The sequence below is a fragment of the Nothoprocta perdicaria genome, unplaced genomic scaffold (assembly GCF_003342845.1).
Source record: "Nothoprocta perdicaria isolate Ctin4 unplaced genomic scaffold, notPer1 scaffold_0, whole genome shotgun sequence".
NCBI lineage: Eukaryota > Metazoa > Chordata > Aves > Tinamiformes > Tinamidae > Nothoprocta > Nothoprocta perdicaria.
The window spans coordinates 6,446,738-6,461,694 of record NW_020454092.1 but is presented as its reverse complement, the minus strand read 5'-3'; the positions used below and the strand labels follow the sequence as shown (position 1 = coordinate 6,461,694).

Genomic DNA, 14,957 nt, shown 5'->3' with positions numbered 1-14,957 from the left:
ATGTGACAGCTCTACCAGCACCTCATGGAGAAGCAGGATGATCTCTGAGGGCCAAGCTCATGTCTGGTTACAAGCACAGAATTGGTGACACTGGGAAGGATTGGTCTGGGTTTTGACAGGCCCAAGCCCAATCCAAGCTGGATCCTGAAGCCAACCGCCATTTTAATCCAGACACTGAGGTGTATTGTTGAGATCTGTCTCCTTATGACTGGATTTGTTTTACTTCTGTACTCTCATTTCACCAACTACTGGTCTGTGATATAGTCTGTACTGCTTTTCCTGAAGGTAGAACTGGGAGCTGTGCTCTTTTCCTCAGGAGTTCTTCTATATACAGATACTAATCTGACAAGTCAAGGGAAATGGCCTGTCCCACTCAGTTTCTGGGATTTATACCTTCTGCATTTACACTAGTGATGGAGGAAACCTGTCACAAGTAACTCTATGGGACCGTCTTTGCTTCCTGGGAGTTTCACTCAAATCAATGTTACCTGGTAGCTTGTGCTTGGCTGGACCATGCTCAGGAGCACATTTGGAGATGGCTGATGTTTACCAGACTGTTCTAGGCCACACTTCAGTGACWTGGTTTGATGGGTGCCATCAGGGATCACCAGCTATATCCCACTTTTTGGCAAGCCTGCACTGGGGTCAGAGCCTCAGGTCTTGGGGAGACAGTGCTGCACCCAGACTGGCTGCGRACAGAGATCTCGCCCACGTCCTGACCTCCTCCCACAGCTGCCTGGCTCAGAGCTGTTCAGTGCAGAGGTTTCTGTCCCTCTGACAAGGGTCCTGGGCTGGGCCATGACTCGGGCTACTTGGGATTTGCAGCTCCAGAAGGGGCAGCTACCCCTGCCAGGCAGAGACACTGGTCTGGGGAGCAAAGCATCTGGGCCCAAACCAGGCCCTGTTGTACTTAAATATGGGGCACTCCTTAAGCTATCTATTTCAGAAGGGAAAGGACTGTCATTCCCAATGTCAATGGTCTCAGTCCATGGCCTCACACTTCCCGACCCTTTGTCCTCCCAGACCTCTTCTCTCTCCAAAAAGAAATTGATTTCCCTGGTTTTACTCTCAGTGTGAYTGTGCAGTTGCTGCAGATCCCTCTGCCAGCCTGACCAAGGAGATACCTCGGTGCCTCAGAAATGAGCAGAGAGCACTGTAAAAAAGATGCCACAAGAGCACAGAGGAAGAAAAGCCAGGGGTTCAATCCGAGCAGAGCTGTACAGGCCGGCTCTCCACACGCCATTTCCCGCTCCCTTCTGGACGTGAGGGGGCAGGTGACGTCCGCCGTGCCAGGAGATGCATTCACCCACCTATACAGACAATGTCCATGAAGCCATACATTCCATAGCAGATCTGGAAGAGCAGGTCCTGGCGCTGCCATTTGGCTGAAGGACTGAAGGTCGACCAGATGAGCCAYGAGATACTGGCGATGAGGAAGAGGGAACCCAGGATGGCCGCTGCTATCTGAACCTTCTCAATGACTGTCAGAGAGATGGCTTGCCACTGCAAAGGGAGGCAGGGGGACAGCAGAAGGGACAAGTGGAAGGGAGGAGGGAAAAAAAAAAATAGAGATTAGTTACATGGTGGACTGTTTTACATCAAGGTAATTTGGAGATGCCAGAGAGCACCAGCAAGGATTGGGAAAAAAAATAGCATCCCCACATCAGTGGGTCTGTGATGGCCATCACAAGCCAGGATATCAGTTGTTACCTGTAATGGAGGCCAAGCAGCAGCCTGGGGCCACAGCATCCCACTGCTGTGAGGGGAAAGGCCTAAAGAGCTGAGCTGTCCTTTAGARGTCTCCCGTGTAAGTCAAAAGCTGGTTTCTGTGCCACTTTTTGTGAGATCTGACAGAATCACAACACTAGGTAGGATCTCATTGCGGCAATGCACACCCCATAAAACATGTTACAAACAGCACGAGTTACTATGGTCAGGACTCTTTGCCTTTAGGGCGATGACACATTCAGGCTTYGTTCCAAGGTAAACAGCAATACTTCTTCCTCAGAAGAAGAAAAAAATACAAATAACTCCTCCAAATCCATTGATCCATTCATTACGTCAAATATCTCTGTATAACCTACAGTACAAATATCCTGAGTCTGGACTCCTMATAATAAGCCCTACCTATTTGTATTTACACTGCTAAGAGAATGGTCCTGTAAAATAAAAAGCTGAAATTGCTTTCTCTAAAAAGGGACATGGTCTATGGCTGCTCTTGCAGATCACAAATCAAATGCCTCAACAGACTGGGGAGAGATAGTCCCTTCTGGCACTGAGGTATGTAGGCCACATTTAGCTGTGAGTCACATGCCCTTGAAATCTCAGTGGGATGGGCAGAAGTATAAATCAAGGTGGAATTTAGCCTCTTGCAGGTAGAGAGGATTGAAAGGAACTGAAAAGCTTTAGCCGGGATTCAAGCCCTTGTTCAGTGTCTCTGTGAAGYGGTAACTCTGGAGAGCCCTGAGCACCCTGCCCGGCTGTCAAACACACCCTGAGACAGCAGGGTCCCATCTCAAGCCCTGTGCCATCCCCTCAGAGAGCAAGAAGGGAGTTCAGTTGCTGGGCCCCTCTTTAATGGTTGCTGCTTCAGGAGAGCCCAGGTCAACCAGGAACTACCAATATTTTGGGGCTGTGGGCATGACCTTGAGTCCTGCTTGAAGGGCAAAAAGGGTAACAGGAGGCCCCACAGTGCTGGGGCAGACACCATGACATTGCCATAAGTCTGRAGAACAAGACCCCTAGATGGATAGCTGGATGCACCCCTTGTGAAGGGTTGTCTTTGGAGAGGAAGAGATGAGAGTGTCAGTCAGATGCTGATGTGTGCAGTTGCATCTGGAGGGAGTTTGCTTGGCTTAGCTCAGTGGTGAGCTGAAGTGTCCACCTCTGCCAGCTTTGGTTCTTGGCTTACATCCTGCAAGGACATGCAGCCTTCAAGTCAGTTGTCAGGGGTGTGCAGTATCAGTGAGGTGGGTGGTACCAGCTTCTCTCTTAGTTGGCCACAAAATAATACAGCCTGAGCAGACGCACAGACTGCATCCTGCTGAGCCAGGCCCGAGCTCTACTAACTGCAGTCTCCATCCTGCCATGCACTGCAATGGCTGGGCCAGTCAAATACAAACACAGAACACCGAGGACATACAGTAACCAGGACAAACAGGCCATTCCTGCTCTGTCCAAAGASCCAGCCTGCTCCATACCTTCACCAAATGCAAGCACAGCAGTGGCCCCTGCATGCCACGAAGAACATGAGGTAGTCGACAGTCCTCTTTCAAGGGCTGGGAGCTTGGTGGTGCATTTACAAGCACCACCAAGGCCAGATGCTTGAGCCCCGAAGAGATGCACAGCCACACAACKCCTCTCAAGTCATGAGACAGAGCAAAGGCTGCTCCAGGGCCAAGAGACTAAGAGGCAATGGGTCACCTAGCATCTGTTTCTCTCAAGTTTGGATTCCAAAGAGGGAACAGCAGCTATACAGTCTTCCCACCAGCTCTTCCTCACAAGACTGTAAGCAGACACAGGGCAAATCAGCTACTGGTATCAGCTCAGAGCTCCAGAACTACCACTGAGGAGGGATTGGGTATGTGGGTCAGTTTATACTTTCACCTTTGAAGCTTTCTCCAGACCTTGTGTCCCTTTCCACCAGCTCTGGCAAATGTTGAAGCAGCAGGAATGTTTTCAGTACCTAGTGCTACATGCTAAGGTTTTACTGCTAGTCACTCCTGCTGATCCATGTGTGGCTCTGCCAGCCAAATCATTCTGCATCATTTCTCTCTYGAGAAGAGGTAATGGACTGGCCACTCACCGTCTGGCTGGCAAACTGCAAGGCCTGTGGCAGCAACAGGTCCTTCTGAGGTAGTAACTAAAGACAGAAAAAGAAGCAGCAGCAGCTGATTTCTACAATTAACAACCATGCACAACTAGTGTCACTGTTTCTTCTGAGACAGAGAATTGAGTATATTAAAATTGTTATACTATCAAAGAGGACATGGCTTAGGGCAGAGGGAAKTTACACTTCTGAGTGCAAACTTCAAACCTGGCTCTTTCAGCTGAGAGCAGGGAGGCTGAAACAAAGGCAGGACGTCAGAAGCCTGATGCTGCTTTGTTGGTAGCAGCTACCAGGTAGTTCWCTGTGGTGACAATGAACGGACCTGGAGCCCTTCAGCCATGTGGGGTAGGAGGAGAGTCTCCCCCAGCATCTGGCACTACGTGACTGTGGCACACGCAGCAGCAGGCCTGACCATTCAGGAGGTGACACTGGGGTGTGATTACCCGCTGGCAAGGAGGTAAATGGGTCAGAGCTGAACATCAATTGGGCAAAATATCTGCTTGCAAAAGAATTTAATGTTTTTTCGGGGAGAAAAAAAAAAGTTTCGTCTTCTTCAGGATTTAAGAACTCCAATTTCAATTTAGCATCTTGCCTCATATGAACCACCAATAATCATCAAGAATGGCAGATTTTTTTTTTYCATCTCTTATTTCCATTTTGTTGCACATCCTAGGGTAAGTGGTTTGGCCAGAAAGAAAAACAGGGGCCACGCAGAGGGCAAAGCATGTTGCACCAGTTAAAGCACAGACAGAAGTGTGTTCTGATGACATCATCAGAAGAGGAATCTGATGATGAATTTTAGCTGCAGGAAGTGGGCCTGGTGCCTCCTTGTGCTGGCAATCTCAAAGGCTGATCTCTATTGAGTACTTAGCCTTTCAGATCTCATAATAGCTCTTAGAAATCACCCGCTCTCCTAATCCATCTCTATGATCTTTAAGGCCAGCAGACCAGGGATTTGGTGGGTGATCCTACTGTCCTCAGGTCATTGTGACAGCTGCAAGAAGAAAGCAACACTGCAGCCTTCTTTTACCAGCACTTTTGAAACCTCTCAAAGCCCTTTGCTTGAACGCCTGGTTATAAATACAACCCCCTCCCTCCAAATCTCCAACTCAAACATTCATGTTCTAGCAAGSTCACAGTGTCAGCAGTCCCACCTTGCAGGGGAGAGACCTCAAAATGAGCCCTTCTCTCCTCAACTTATAATGACTGCCAAGGCCCAGGTAACTGCTGAGTTGTATTACAAGTTCACCTTTGACGAGTGGCAGCTCTCCCAAGTTGTCAGTCAAGAGAATAACTTCTAGACAGGTAGAAAGCTCTGCAGATGCTCTGCCACGGCTGAATAGGGCAGAACTAAGGAACTGGTGATACCAAAAAGCATTAAAGGCTCCTACAGGGTAACAGGAGCAGCTTTGTGAACTCTGTGCTTCAGAGCATTGAAGCAGCTCTCTGCAATGGCTGGCCAACCACGCTGGGAAAAAGACTCTTTTCCTCTAGATCACTCTGAAAAAAATGTCATTTTTCACTGAGGAGCAGCCTGGCTCTTCTCTGCTACCATGCCCCTTGGTTAACTGCTTTGGCACAACACCCAGCTATGAGCATGTAAAACACTAACCTCTCTTGGACTGTTTTTCCCCCCATTTTCCCCATTTTCCCCAAATTGCAAATCTCTGTGACCCAAATACCTCAGAATGCGTTTGCTAAGAGCCCAGTGATCTCAGCCAGGGGTCAAGCTGGGACCTGTGCCTGCTGGTCATGCCATACTTTTTCTTTCGCACTATTTTGTAATTTACATTTTAAACTTGGAACAAGGCAGTTTCTCTCTTTGCTTCAGTGCTTCTGCTCAAAGACTTCTGACTAAAAATTCCTGTTGGAGATGTAACACTAATTAATAATGTCATTATTATAATATTTAGGGCACGATCTGTATTTCCCTTTGTCTGGCACGTACAATCTCCAAATATTCAAAAGCACCRACATGATCAGATCCAAGGTACCTATTTGCCTGCAGAAGAAATCTATGTCTTACTGCAGCAACTTGCTMAGAAGACTTGCTTGCTAGAAAAGCCTTCCTACACTCCTGAGATCTCCCCCATCCCTGCCTCAGGCAGTTCAGTTTATTTTTATTGCTGTATCTGACACGTCCCCTTAGTATGTATCATTAACATCCTGAGCTGTGCTAGTCAGCAATTTCATTTTCAGGGCCACAATTACAAGCAGGCAGCAGTTTTTTCTTCCTGGAAGGATGAAATGGACCTTGCCCAGTACTACTTAGGTCTGGCTGTCCACTTGCTGCTGCCCCAGGACCCTGGGAATCCTCTCCAATCATCTTTTGGAGGATGGCTTTTCTTTYTGCAAATTCACCAAGCAAATTTATCCTACAGATACAATAGCTCCCCTGTTGTGCATTTACAGATCATGTGGCTTATGCAGATACCGTGAAGGCAGCAGCGAGGAAGAAGGGTCCATTCCCAAAGCACCTGGGCTACATAATGAAACAAGTGCAGTGATGAAACCTCCTCTCCCCCATGTGCCACAGCATCTAATAAAACTCAGACTATGGTATCTGTGTCCTAGAAAGCCCCTGTTACAAGGCCCATACTGTGATATCTCTGTTGCTATGACTGCTTGCACTGCTTGCAGGCTGGAGCTGAAGCAGGAGACAACCAAGGGTCATACAGGAGATCCAGCCAACTGGGACAACTAGGAGACCCCAGTGAACTTGGCTCTGGCCTTTATGCTGGGGAGTTCAGGCTGAAGTTCAGGCACGCTGGTGCATTTCTTGTGGATATTGGAGAGCTGGTAAAGAGGCTACAACAACAACAAAAAAAAGCCATCAATCAGCTCTTAACAGACCATCTCCAATGTCAGACTAGGGCTAGAGGAGAATGGTAACAGATCCCAGTCCCGGGACTGAGGATCTTTGGAGCTGGAACAACCCATGAGACAAAAAGAGTCAGAGACAGCAAGTGTAACCAGAGCAGAAATTCCCCAGACTTTAGACAGTTTTAGGCCTGGAAAGGCTGGTTCAGACTCTTGTTTTTGCTGAAATCAAARGATCTGATTCCGCTCTTGGAAGAGTGGATATGGCTCAGCAGTGGTTACTAAGGAGGAGGATAGGGAGACGCACCACACAGTCCTGTCATGGCAGATGAACTCCCCACCATGTATCAGGTCCAAAGTGCCTGTAGTGCTATCAGATGCTCCCAAAACTTCGTGTCTTCAATATTTAAAAACTTTTTAAAGTCATAGTTTTTGAACAAATACTGCAATAACGAGAAGGATTTCAAGTCCCTCCTGTCCACTACTCTTTTGTTTGAGACTGGCAGACTAGGCAGTGGAACATGGATGTAGAGAAAAAGACTCTGTAACCTCTGGTTTGTCACAGCCTGTGGGATATTTTTGTTCATTTGCTGACTGACTGCTGCTTGGCAGGATGCTTTCGATGTTCTCTGACAACCTTAATCTCCCCATCTCAGCAGGTCCGCAATGTTGTTGCTTTAAGACCTCTGCTATTAAATCCCCGCAGTCCAGGGCTGGGGGTTAATTTATAGAGATTCGTTCTGTTGTGTCAGAATACCAGGCCAGAGGCCTCTCTCTGCTATGAGACATCACAACAGCCTGGAGGCTGGAAGGAATCTGTGTTAATTATGTATGAGCTGTGTTCCCCCAGCTTTAACTTCTCTGCCCACGCCATGAGTCTCCACACACATCTGGCCCATGCCATTCTCCTAAACACTCAAAAAAATGTGCAGCACACTCAAAGTTGCAGAGAAATGTGCAAATCCTGAGGAAGAGGTGGGCATTGGGTGTGCTGAAGTGCTCTCTGGTCTCTGTGAAAGGTAGGGATCATTCCCTACCATTTACTTAGAGACATGCTGGTTTGCGAGGTGGAGCCTGTTATCCTTATTCTGGGTGAGGAATGAGCAAAAGGGAGGCCTCTTCCAGCCACACGCTATCGCAAGAGCAATACTTTGTTCTTGTGCAGAGCACCAAAGTACTGCAGCACCCCGTCCCTTTCCCCATGTTAAAGGATGGGGAGAACTACAGGAATGAGGGAAATGGTGCTGGGTTACCCAAGGCTTTAGCCCCTTAGTCCTCTTGGAAAGTCCAGGCCTTGCACCCTAGMAGCTGCCTGGAGGGTTTTCCTGCTGGTGCTTGCATAGTACCTGTGTCCCAGAAGTGACTTTGTGCTCACACTATACAGGCGCCCTGGCATGCAGCTGTAACTCTACACATTTATCCTAGACCAAGTAGCTTTTCACTCCAATTGCACCTTGCCAAATCTCCACAGAATTTCTCTGGGAAATGCTGTGAAAACTAGGCCAGAAACATGAAGCCCTCAGAACTCAAGGTTTGTGTGGTCCTCTGGAAATCTGTCTGTCAGAGCTACACTCTGTAACTCAGTTACTTCTGCCAGTCAGCTTTCACGCTTGTGGCAGAGACCAATAGATTAGGCCACGTTTAAAGACAGGACCCTGAAGAGAACAACTATTTTGCAAGTATTTGAAATGTGCACATGGGAAAGGGAGCTTGTGTGTGAACAGCTCTAGCAAATTTTGGCCAAGTGAGGAGCAGGGTAGAAGTCAATGGCCCATTTCCCTGAGCCACATAAAGGTGTGGAGCACCTGGAGGTCATCTARTATATGTCATGCTAGTTACATTCACACTCTCCAATCTGCACCCACAAGCACTTGATACCACTTGGCTTCACACCCTTCATCTGAAGCGTGTGAAGCATTAGGGCACTCRGGGACACAACCAATGCTACTTTGTCCAAGTCTCCCCTCTTGTTTTTCAATCTGGTGTGAGTTACTAGAGCCAAGAAAGCAAGACACCAAGRTCTGGGGTCTGGGATGAAACTGCTAATCTCTTTAGTCCACAGGACATGGAAAATCAAATGAGAAGCTTCAGGGGAAGAAGCCTTTTTTCTTACCCCTCATCTCCAGTCCCCCCCAAAATTCCATATGACATCCCCACTAACTTTGCTACTTCATTTTAGTATGCAGATCTAGAGAGATGTACCTGTTTCCTCATTGTGTTTAGGCCCCTTAGGACTGAAACAAAAGACAGAGGGTCTTCTCCCTACCTCCAAGGCCCTCCTTACCTCCAAGGCCCTAATGGTACTCAGTAAAAGCATGCAGCAATTAACCCAAATTCAGGTGTTGGCCCAGCAATAAAGCAATAGCTATCAAGGATAAATTATCCAATTTTTAACAGTCACACATTTTTTTCCCGTTCCAAATCTTGACTTTTAACTGCTAGCCTGCATGCAGCTTTTGAACCCAGTGCTTTTGAACTCAGAAAAGAACGTCTTCTGATGCCTTTTATGTAAAGATGTGTGTTACCTGTTGTGTGCACACCTGAAAATCATCACTGAGAATTAGGCTCATAGAGACCAGAGCACTAGTTCCCATGCTCTTACTGCTGTGTCAGGATGTTTTTGCTTGTGGGTGAGCAATAAAGCAAAGAGGCTTATAGGATCAGAGGAGAAGATGGAAGAGTCTTCCATTCACYTCCTCCATCCCTCATGTCAACACAAAAGAATCCCAGGAGAGGGAGATTGGGGTTTGTGGCACAGCTCTAGGCACGTGGGCTTGGAAGATGCTGCTTCACCATAGACTTTTTGAGTGTCCTGTAGGGAATTGCTGAATTCCTTTGAATTCTTGTCCCACATCTGCCCCTGGAGAGATACATCTGTAATCTTCAGTGGATGAATGCATCCAAAAGGCTGTAAGGTGTTACAATACTACTACAGCCACATAGCAGGAAGAAAATAAATGCAGACGTTGTCAAAGGAGAAGAAGAGCAGGTTCCCAAGGCATTTCCCTGCTTGCCTCCAAGCACAACACAGTGCCTCTCTGGACCAGCCCCTGACAACCCTTTCTAGAGGGCTTGGATGAAAAGATCGCTGTGCACAGGGAAGAAAAAACCACGCAGGTAAAATTCAGTCGCTCTCAGAAACAAAAATAGAAACAAGAATAAATAGACTTTGAAATGTCTCTAGTACCTTTACCTGCAGAGGGTTCTTTGTGCTTATGGCAATGACGTGATACTTGTAGTARCACAGCTCACAGCTCCAGCAGCCCCTCTCGCTAATCCATTTGATCAGACATGGCTGGTGTGTGCATTTCACCGATCCATCGCATCGACACGGGCTCAACAACTCCCCCTGAAACAGAGAGACAGGATCAGTGAGGCTCCCTCCGCCCACAGCACCCGGGCACGGCACCGCACGGCTGGGCAACCACGTGCGGACACTGGTGCTGGCCTAAGTGCTCCCATCATCTGCTCGTCTGCTGGGTGTTTCCTTTTACCTGGCTTAGGCAATTGTGCTGTGTCCCTGTAGTAATTCCTGAACGGAGTTTGATGGAGATGTGGAGGTCTCGAAAATGCCTCTCTTTTTCAGAAAGAGATGGGTGGGTACATGAGAAACACCCAGTATCACTACTGAAGAAATGTGAATACAGCTCCTATTAGACCCGCAAAATCCACCCAAGTTTGCAACAGAAACACAGCTCTGACAGAAACTGGACACTATTTTTTCACTTATGGCTATCTGTAGCTATTTTTTTTTTTCCAAATAAAGAAAGGATTCCTGGTGGGGAAAGGTGCTGGGCAGGCTCTGCTGGAACCTAGTGCCCTACTCAGCCCAGGGCAGCTTCCTTGAACTGAACCGGGCACCATGGAGGAGACACTATGACCTTAGGTCTTTCAGTGCAACGGAGTAATACCAAACATGGTGGTGCCGTTCCTCTCTGGGAGACAAACTGATCCCAGTGTGATGCAGAACCTGCCAGAAATTGCCAGGTGATTAATGTTTGCAGTGCTAGGCACAGGTCTCTCTTTCTGAGTGCTCCTGTATCAAGAGGAATGAACCTGACCACGGATATCAAGCRTGCGCTTTAGATTCAAGTCTTTATGTACCCATAACACAGCAGGGAAAAGGTCCTCAAATTTCACCCCCAATCCACTTCCCCCAAGACTGCCCATGTCAAAAATGACTCCTATAGATAGATATACTGGGGGTCTGGCTACCTCCACCACAAAAGCAAGCAACATGGAAAACAATCTTTGTCCTGCTCTGCTGCACATGAACACATTTCTGAGTAGTGACCAAACCACCCCACTGCTTCGATTGCTCCCTTGTTTCTGGTATAGCTGTAAACAGACTATTGAGGAAACCACGACCAGGTTCTACTACCTTGTTCCTCACAGGTACATACCTTCACTTCTGTACATACCAGCTCAGGAGCTCATTCTACAATCAAGTGACCAACAATTGTGATGACCGTTTGCCATTACTTATTTAGGAAAGAACAGAACTGTTGCATTTTACTTCCCACCTCTTAAAGTTTAAAAGCCATAATATGGACCCCAACTGGTTTTTTAGCTGAATCCAGAGTTTTAAAGCTTTAAAGATAGGAGTGCCTACAAGATGGAAAAGGGTGGCATTATAATTTCAGTGCTGCGTAGAGGATCAACCTCAATCAACCCTTTGTTCTCCCCACTGTTACCATTGATGGTGCACCAGGAAAACAGAGACTGGGCACTGAGGTTGCAGGACACAGCAAAAGATGCCCACCCTGGGTTGTCCTGCATTAGAAGAACAGCCTCCACTACTGGTAAACCTGGGGAAAAAACACTTTAGATTTCAGGGGTCCACATTAGGTCTGAAGACCCAATGAAGAGAGAGTCACTCAGGGCAAGAATGATACCTCTTTATATGAAATCTAACGCAAACAAAAAAAAAGTTAATAATTTCTTTGCTTCAGCTAGGTGACCTGAAAATGTCATTTTTTTCTAAAATTTCAGCAAAACTGTAAATAACTGTTTACGTTACAAAGCCAGATTCCATTCTACCTGGCACTGATTTTCATTACACACTGGCGGGGATGTGAAGGGAAGGGAAYGCAGCAAACAGGGCTTTAAGATCTGTGGATTTATTTTTCATCTGGAAAGCTGCGACAGGACAAGACAGGTCTATCAGGAGAAGGAAAATGGGAAAAGATTGGATAGGAGGAAGGTGTGTGGGAGAGAGGAGGGCTGATGTTTGACGTGCAAACTATCTGTGCAAGGTGTAGTTGGAGGAGCAGGAATTCTGCCGTGTGTCTTTGTGCCCCTTGCACAAGTGCCATAGGAAACCTATGTGAGCACATACTGCCAGCCAGSAGGCAATGGGAGAGGGAGCAGGGCATTCCCTGTCCCTCACCAGGTAAATCTGTGCCTGYTCCATGTCCCTCTGCTCTGAGCTCTCAGCCCTGCATTTTGCTTAAAGAGCWTCTAAAGCACTGGTGAGGCAGGATTGAGCGTGGGGCAGAATGGGGCAAACAACCTCCAGGCAAAGGCAGTGGATGAAAGGTGTAATCGTAGCCTGCAGAGCAGCAGGGAAGAGTGGCCATGGGCTCTTTGGCTCTGTAATAAATGGATCAACAAAATCAGAGCTATTTTCTTCAGAGGCAGAAGGTGTCCGTAAGTTTCTCACACCGCTGTGGGGACCCAGTCCCCCTTTCCCAAGCAGGAGGCTGTAACACAGATTGTCCTGCTGTCTCCTGCAACAACTCAGGACTGAACCGTGGGGATCGGAAGGCCCCAATTTCTCAGTATTTTGCAAATCCAGCAAAAACATGATTTATCACCATCTTCTCCAGCCGTGTGAAATATTTTATCTTTGCATGTGGTGCACAGCTATTTTTGCATACTGTGAAGCCCAATTCTGTACACAGCAGGCATTGATAAAAAGTGCCAAATGTACACACGTACACATGCACTTATGTACCACAAGAAAAATAAACACCAAGGAGATATTAAAGGAATAAATTCTTAGTACAGCAAAGGAGAAAATCTCATTGCTGACTATACAGTGTGCTGAGGAACAGACTGTCAGCTGTGATTAACGCATGAAGGATTCACTTTACAAACACACACAAAAGCACGACTAAAAGGAGACACAGCTCCCAGCAACTAGAGGTGGAAATTACAACCCCAATGTCCATTTCTTTTGGCTTGGAGAAGATGGTCTGCACAACATATCCCCCCGTGCTTCAAGTATCACTGTTCCCACCAATTCCCCTTGGAACTGTTCTCCAAAGGTGCTTTGAAGGGAAGAAATAATTCCCAACACTTATTTTTGCAATCTTATTTCATTTCATTACATCCTGTCATTCAGATCAGCCTAAACATTTTTAGGTATTTCTGTTTTTCCAGCAACTAGTGGGGGAATGGTCCCCAGCTGCTGCTTCCAATAGTTCCTCAGCTTGCTCTCTAATGTCTTGTCCCTCTTAAACAACCAAGAAGATGTGGGACTCAGAGGGATCTCTTTCATGTTTTGTTATCCCGGTCTAAATTGGGGTTGGTATGAAGAGTGGTAAAACCAGAGTTAACAGAATAATAATCAGGGTCCTGAATTCAGCTCTTACCCTGCCAACAAATGGATAAAATATTGTTTTGTGGCTCAGATGCTCAGAAAGGCCATGTGGGCTCCATCACCGGGGGAATATTGTCCCTTGCAATGCTTAGCCCAGCCCGCGCTCCTGCCTAGCCCTTGTGTGGGATCTCCTGGGATCTCCCTCCATTGCCTCAATGAACTGGCTGAGCAGAACCACCCTGATTTAGGGGTTCCTATGGCTTTGCCAGGAGTCAGCGCATGGGCCTAATGCTGCCAACTGCTTGCAATTAACTGGAAAAATGCTCCAAATGCTGCCTTTCTGGATAGCTGCAGGGAAACGGATGAGATTGCTGGAGATGAACTGGGAGTCCGTGTTTGTTCCAGCTCTGTCCTCTCTTCATGAAACCCTGATCTGTGTCCATTGCAATACGTCAAAGTGGGTAATGATTATCTGGGCCCTRCTATTTTAAGCCTTCTGGGAGGTGTTCTGAGTAAGGATGGAAAAAAATTATTGTTAATGTGAGCTTCTGATGCCTGGTGTATCCAGGGAGAAAATAGCTACATCGAGACCAGCATACTGATGTCGGTGTCTCACCCGGCCATTTTATTTGCTATTTAACAGGCTCATCTGTGGTGCTGGGACTCCAACCACACATTGCTACTGAAGCTGAAATTGCTCACCCACCAGCAGGCAGCTATGRGAGACGTTTCCCAGGCCTGTACTTTTAACTACAAATCAACAATAACAGATTTTTCCCTTTTCTGTACCCTTTCAGATGGAGGACTGTCTCACCTGGTTTAACCTCCACCTTCCCTCAAACTTGGGCTGATAGAGACAGATGAAGAACAAGCAGAGGACTGAGCACGAGCCAAACTTCCTTTGGGTGTGCAGGTGCAAGCCTACCTGGTCTTTCTGAGCACCCAAGCCTGGAGATGGCAGGGCCATTTGCCCAAGCCATGGACTTCCAAGCTCTCCCAGCTCCAGGGCACCCACTGCAGAGCTCTTTGACCTCCTATACCTGCTTCAGTAATCTCTCCTTGCACCAGCTCAGCTCTAAAAAGCAAACATCATACTATTAAAGTGAGCATTTTGAGAAGCAGTGCAAATTGTACAGCAAACGGTGATGGCTGGTGGTGATTACAGCACTTGCAAATTTTTCTTAACTGTGTGTTTCCTTGCTCAGGTACAAAAAGTAGCATCAGTTGCCAGCATCAGCAGCAGGATCAGTGCTGTGGGACAGACCAGGGCAGTGCAAACAAGGTAAGACAGTTGTCCATACCACATGGGCTACAGCCTCCCTCTGGATTTGAACACACAGCTTCTGCTGATCACAGAGTAGCTGCACACATGGCTCTGACTGCTAGCATCAATCTGAGTTTGTCTTGTTTGGAAAAAGGAAACTGGGAATATTTAATTTCAGGTCTTCAACTGAGTCTCCTAAATACACTTAACTTCACATTGAATTTAAATGCAATGGGAAGTTTTATTATGGCAAATAAATACCAAATGATTTCTATATTAAGAACATAATTACAGAGGAATTAACTCTGATGGCAAAGAGAAACCCTTTGTTACATAGCTGGTAAACTTCAATAAATATGTACTAATGATCACTCTGTCTTTACCCATGCTTAGGGGAGCTGCCCCTCCATCCTCTTAAACSTAAACACACACTTTGCTGTAAGCATCTCAAACGCTCCCTGTGAGGACCCTGCTGAGCGTGAATAGCGCGCCAGCCTGCC

At 47.0% G+C, this 14,957-nt stretch overlaps 1 protein-coding gene across 1 annotated transcript in view; it reads right to left on the bottom strand.

The window, feature by feature from the left end:
• The window catches only part of MARCH4 (membrane associated ring-CH-type finger 4), a 32,594-nt gene extending 18,434 nt beyond the window's left edge, over window positions 1–14,160 (bottom strand). Inside the window, exons 1-3 of the mRNA XM_026042126.1 lie at window positions 14,119–14,160; window positions 9,837–9,998; window positions 1,311–1,503 (exon numbers count right to left, since the gene is read on the bottom strand). Of these exons, the coding sequence (XP_025897911.1) occupies window positions 1,311–1,503; window positions 9,837–9,998; window positions 14,119–14,160 (397 nt within the window). The remainder of the gene's footprint in view (window positions 1–1,310; window positions 1,504–9,836; window positions 9,999–14,118) is intronic.
• Between the last annotated feature and the right edge of the window lie 797 nt (window positions 14,161–14,957).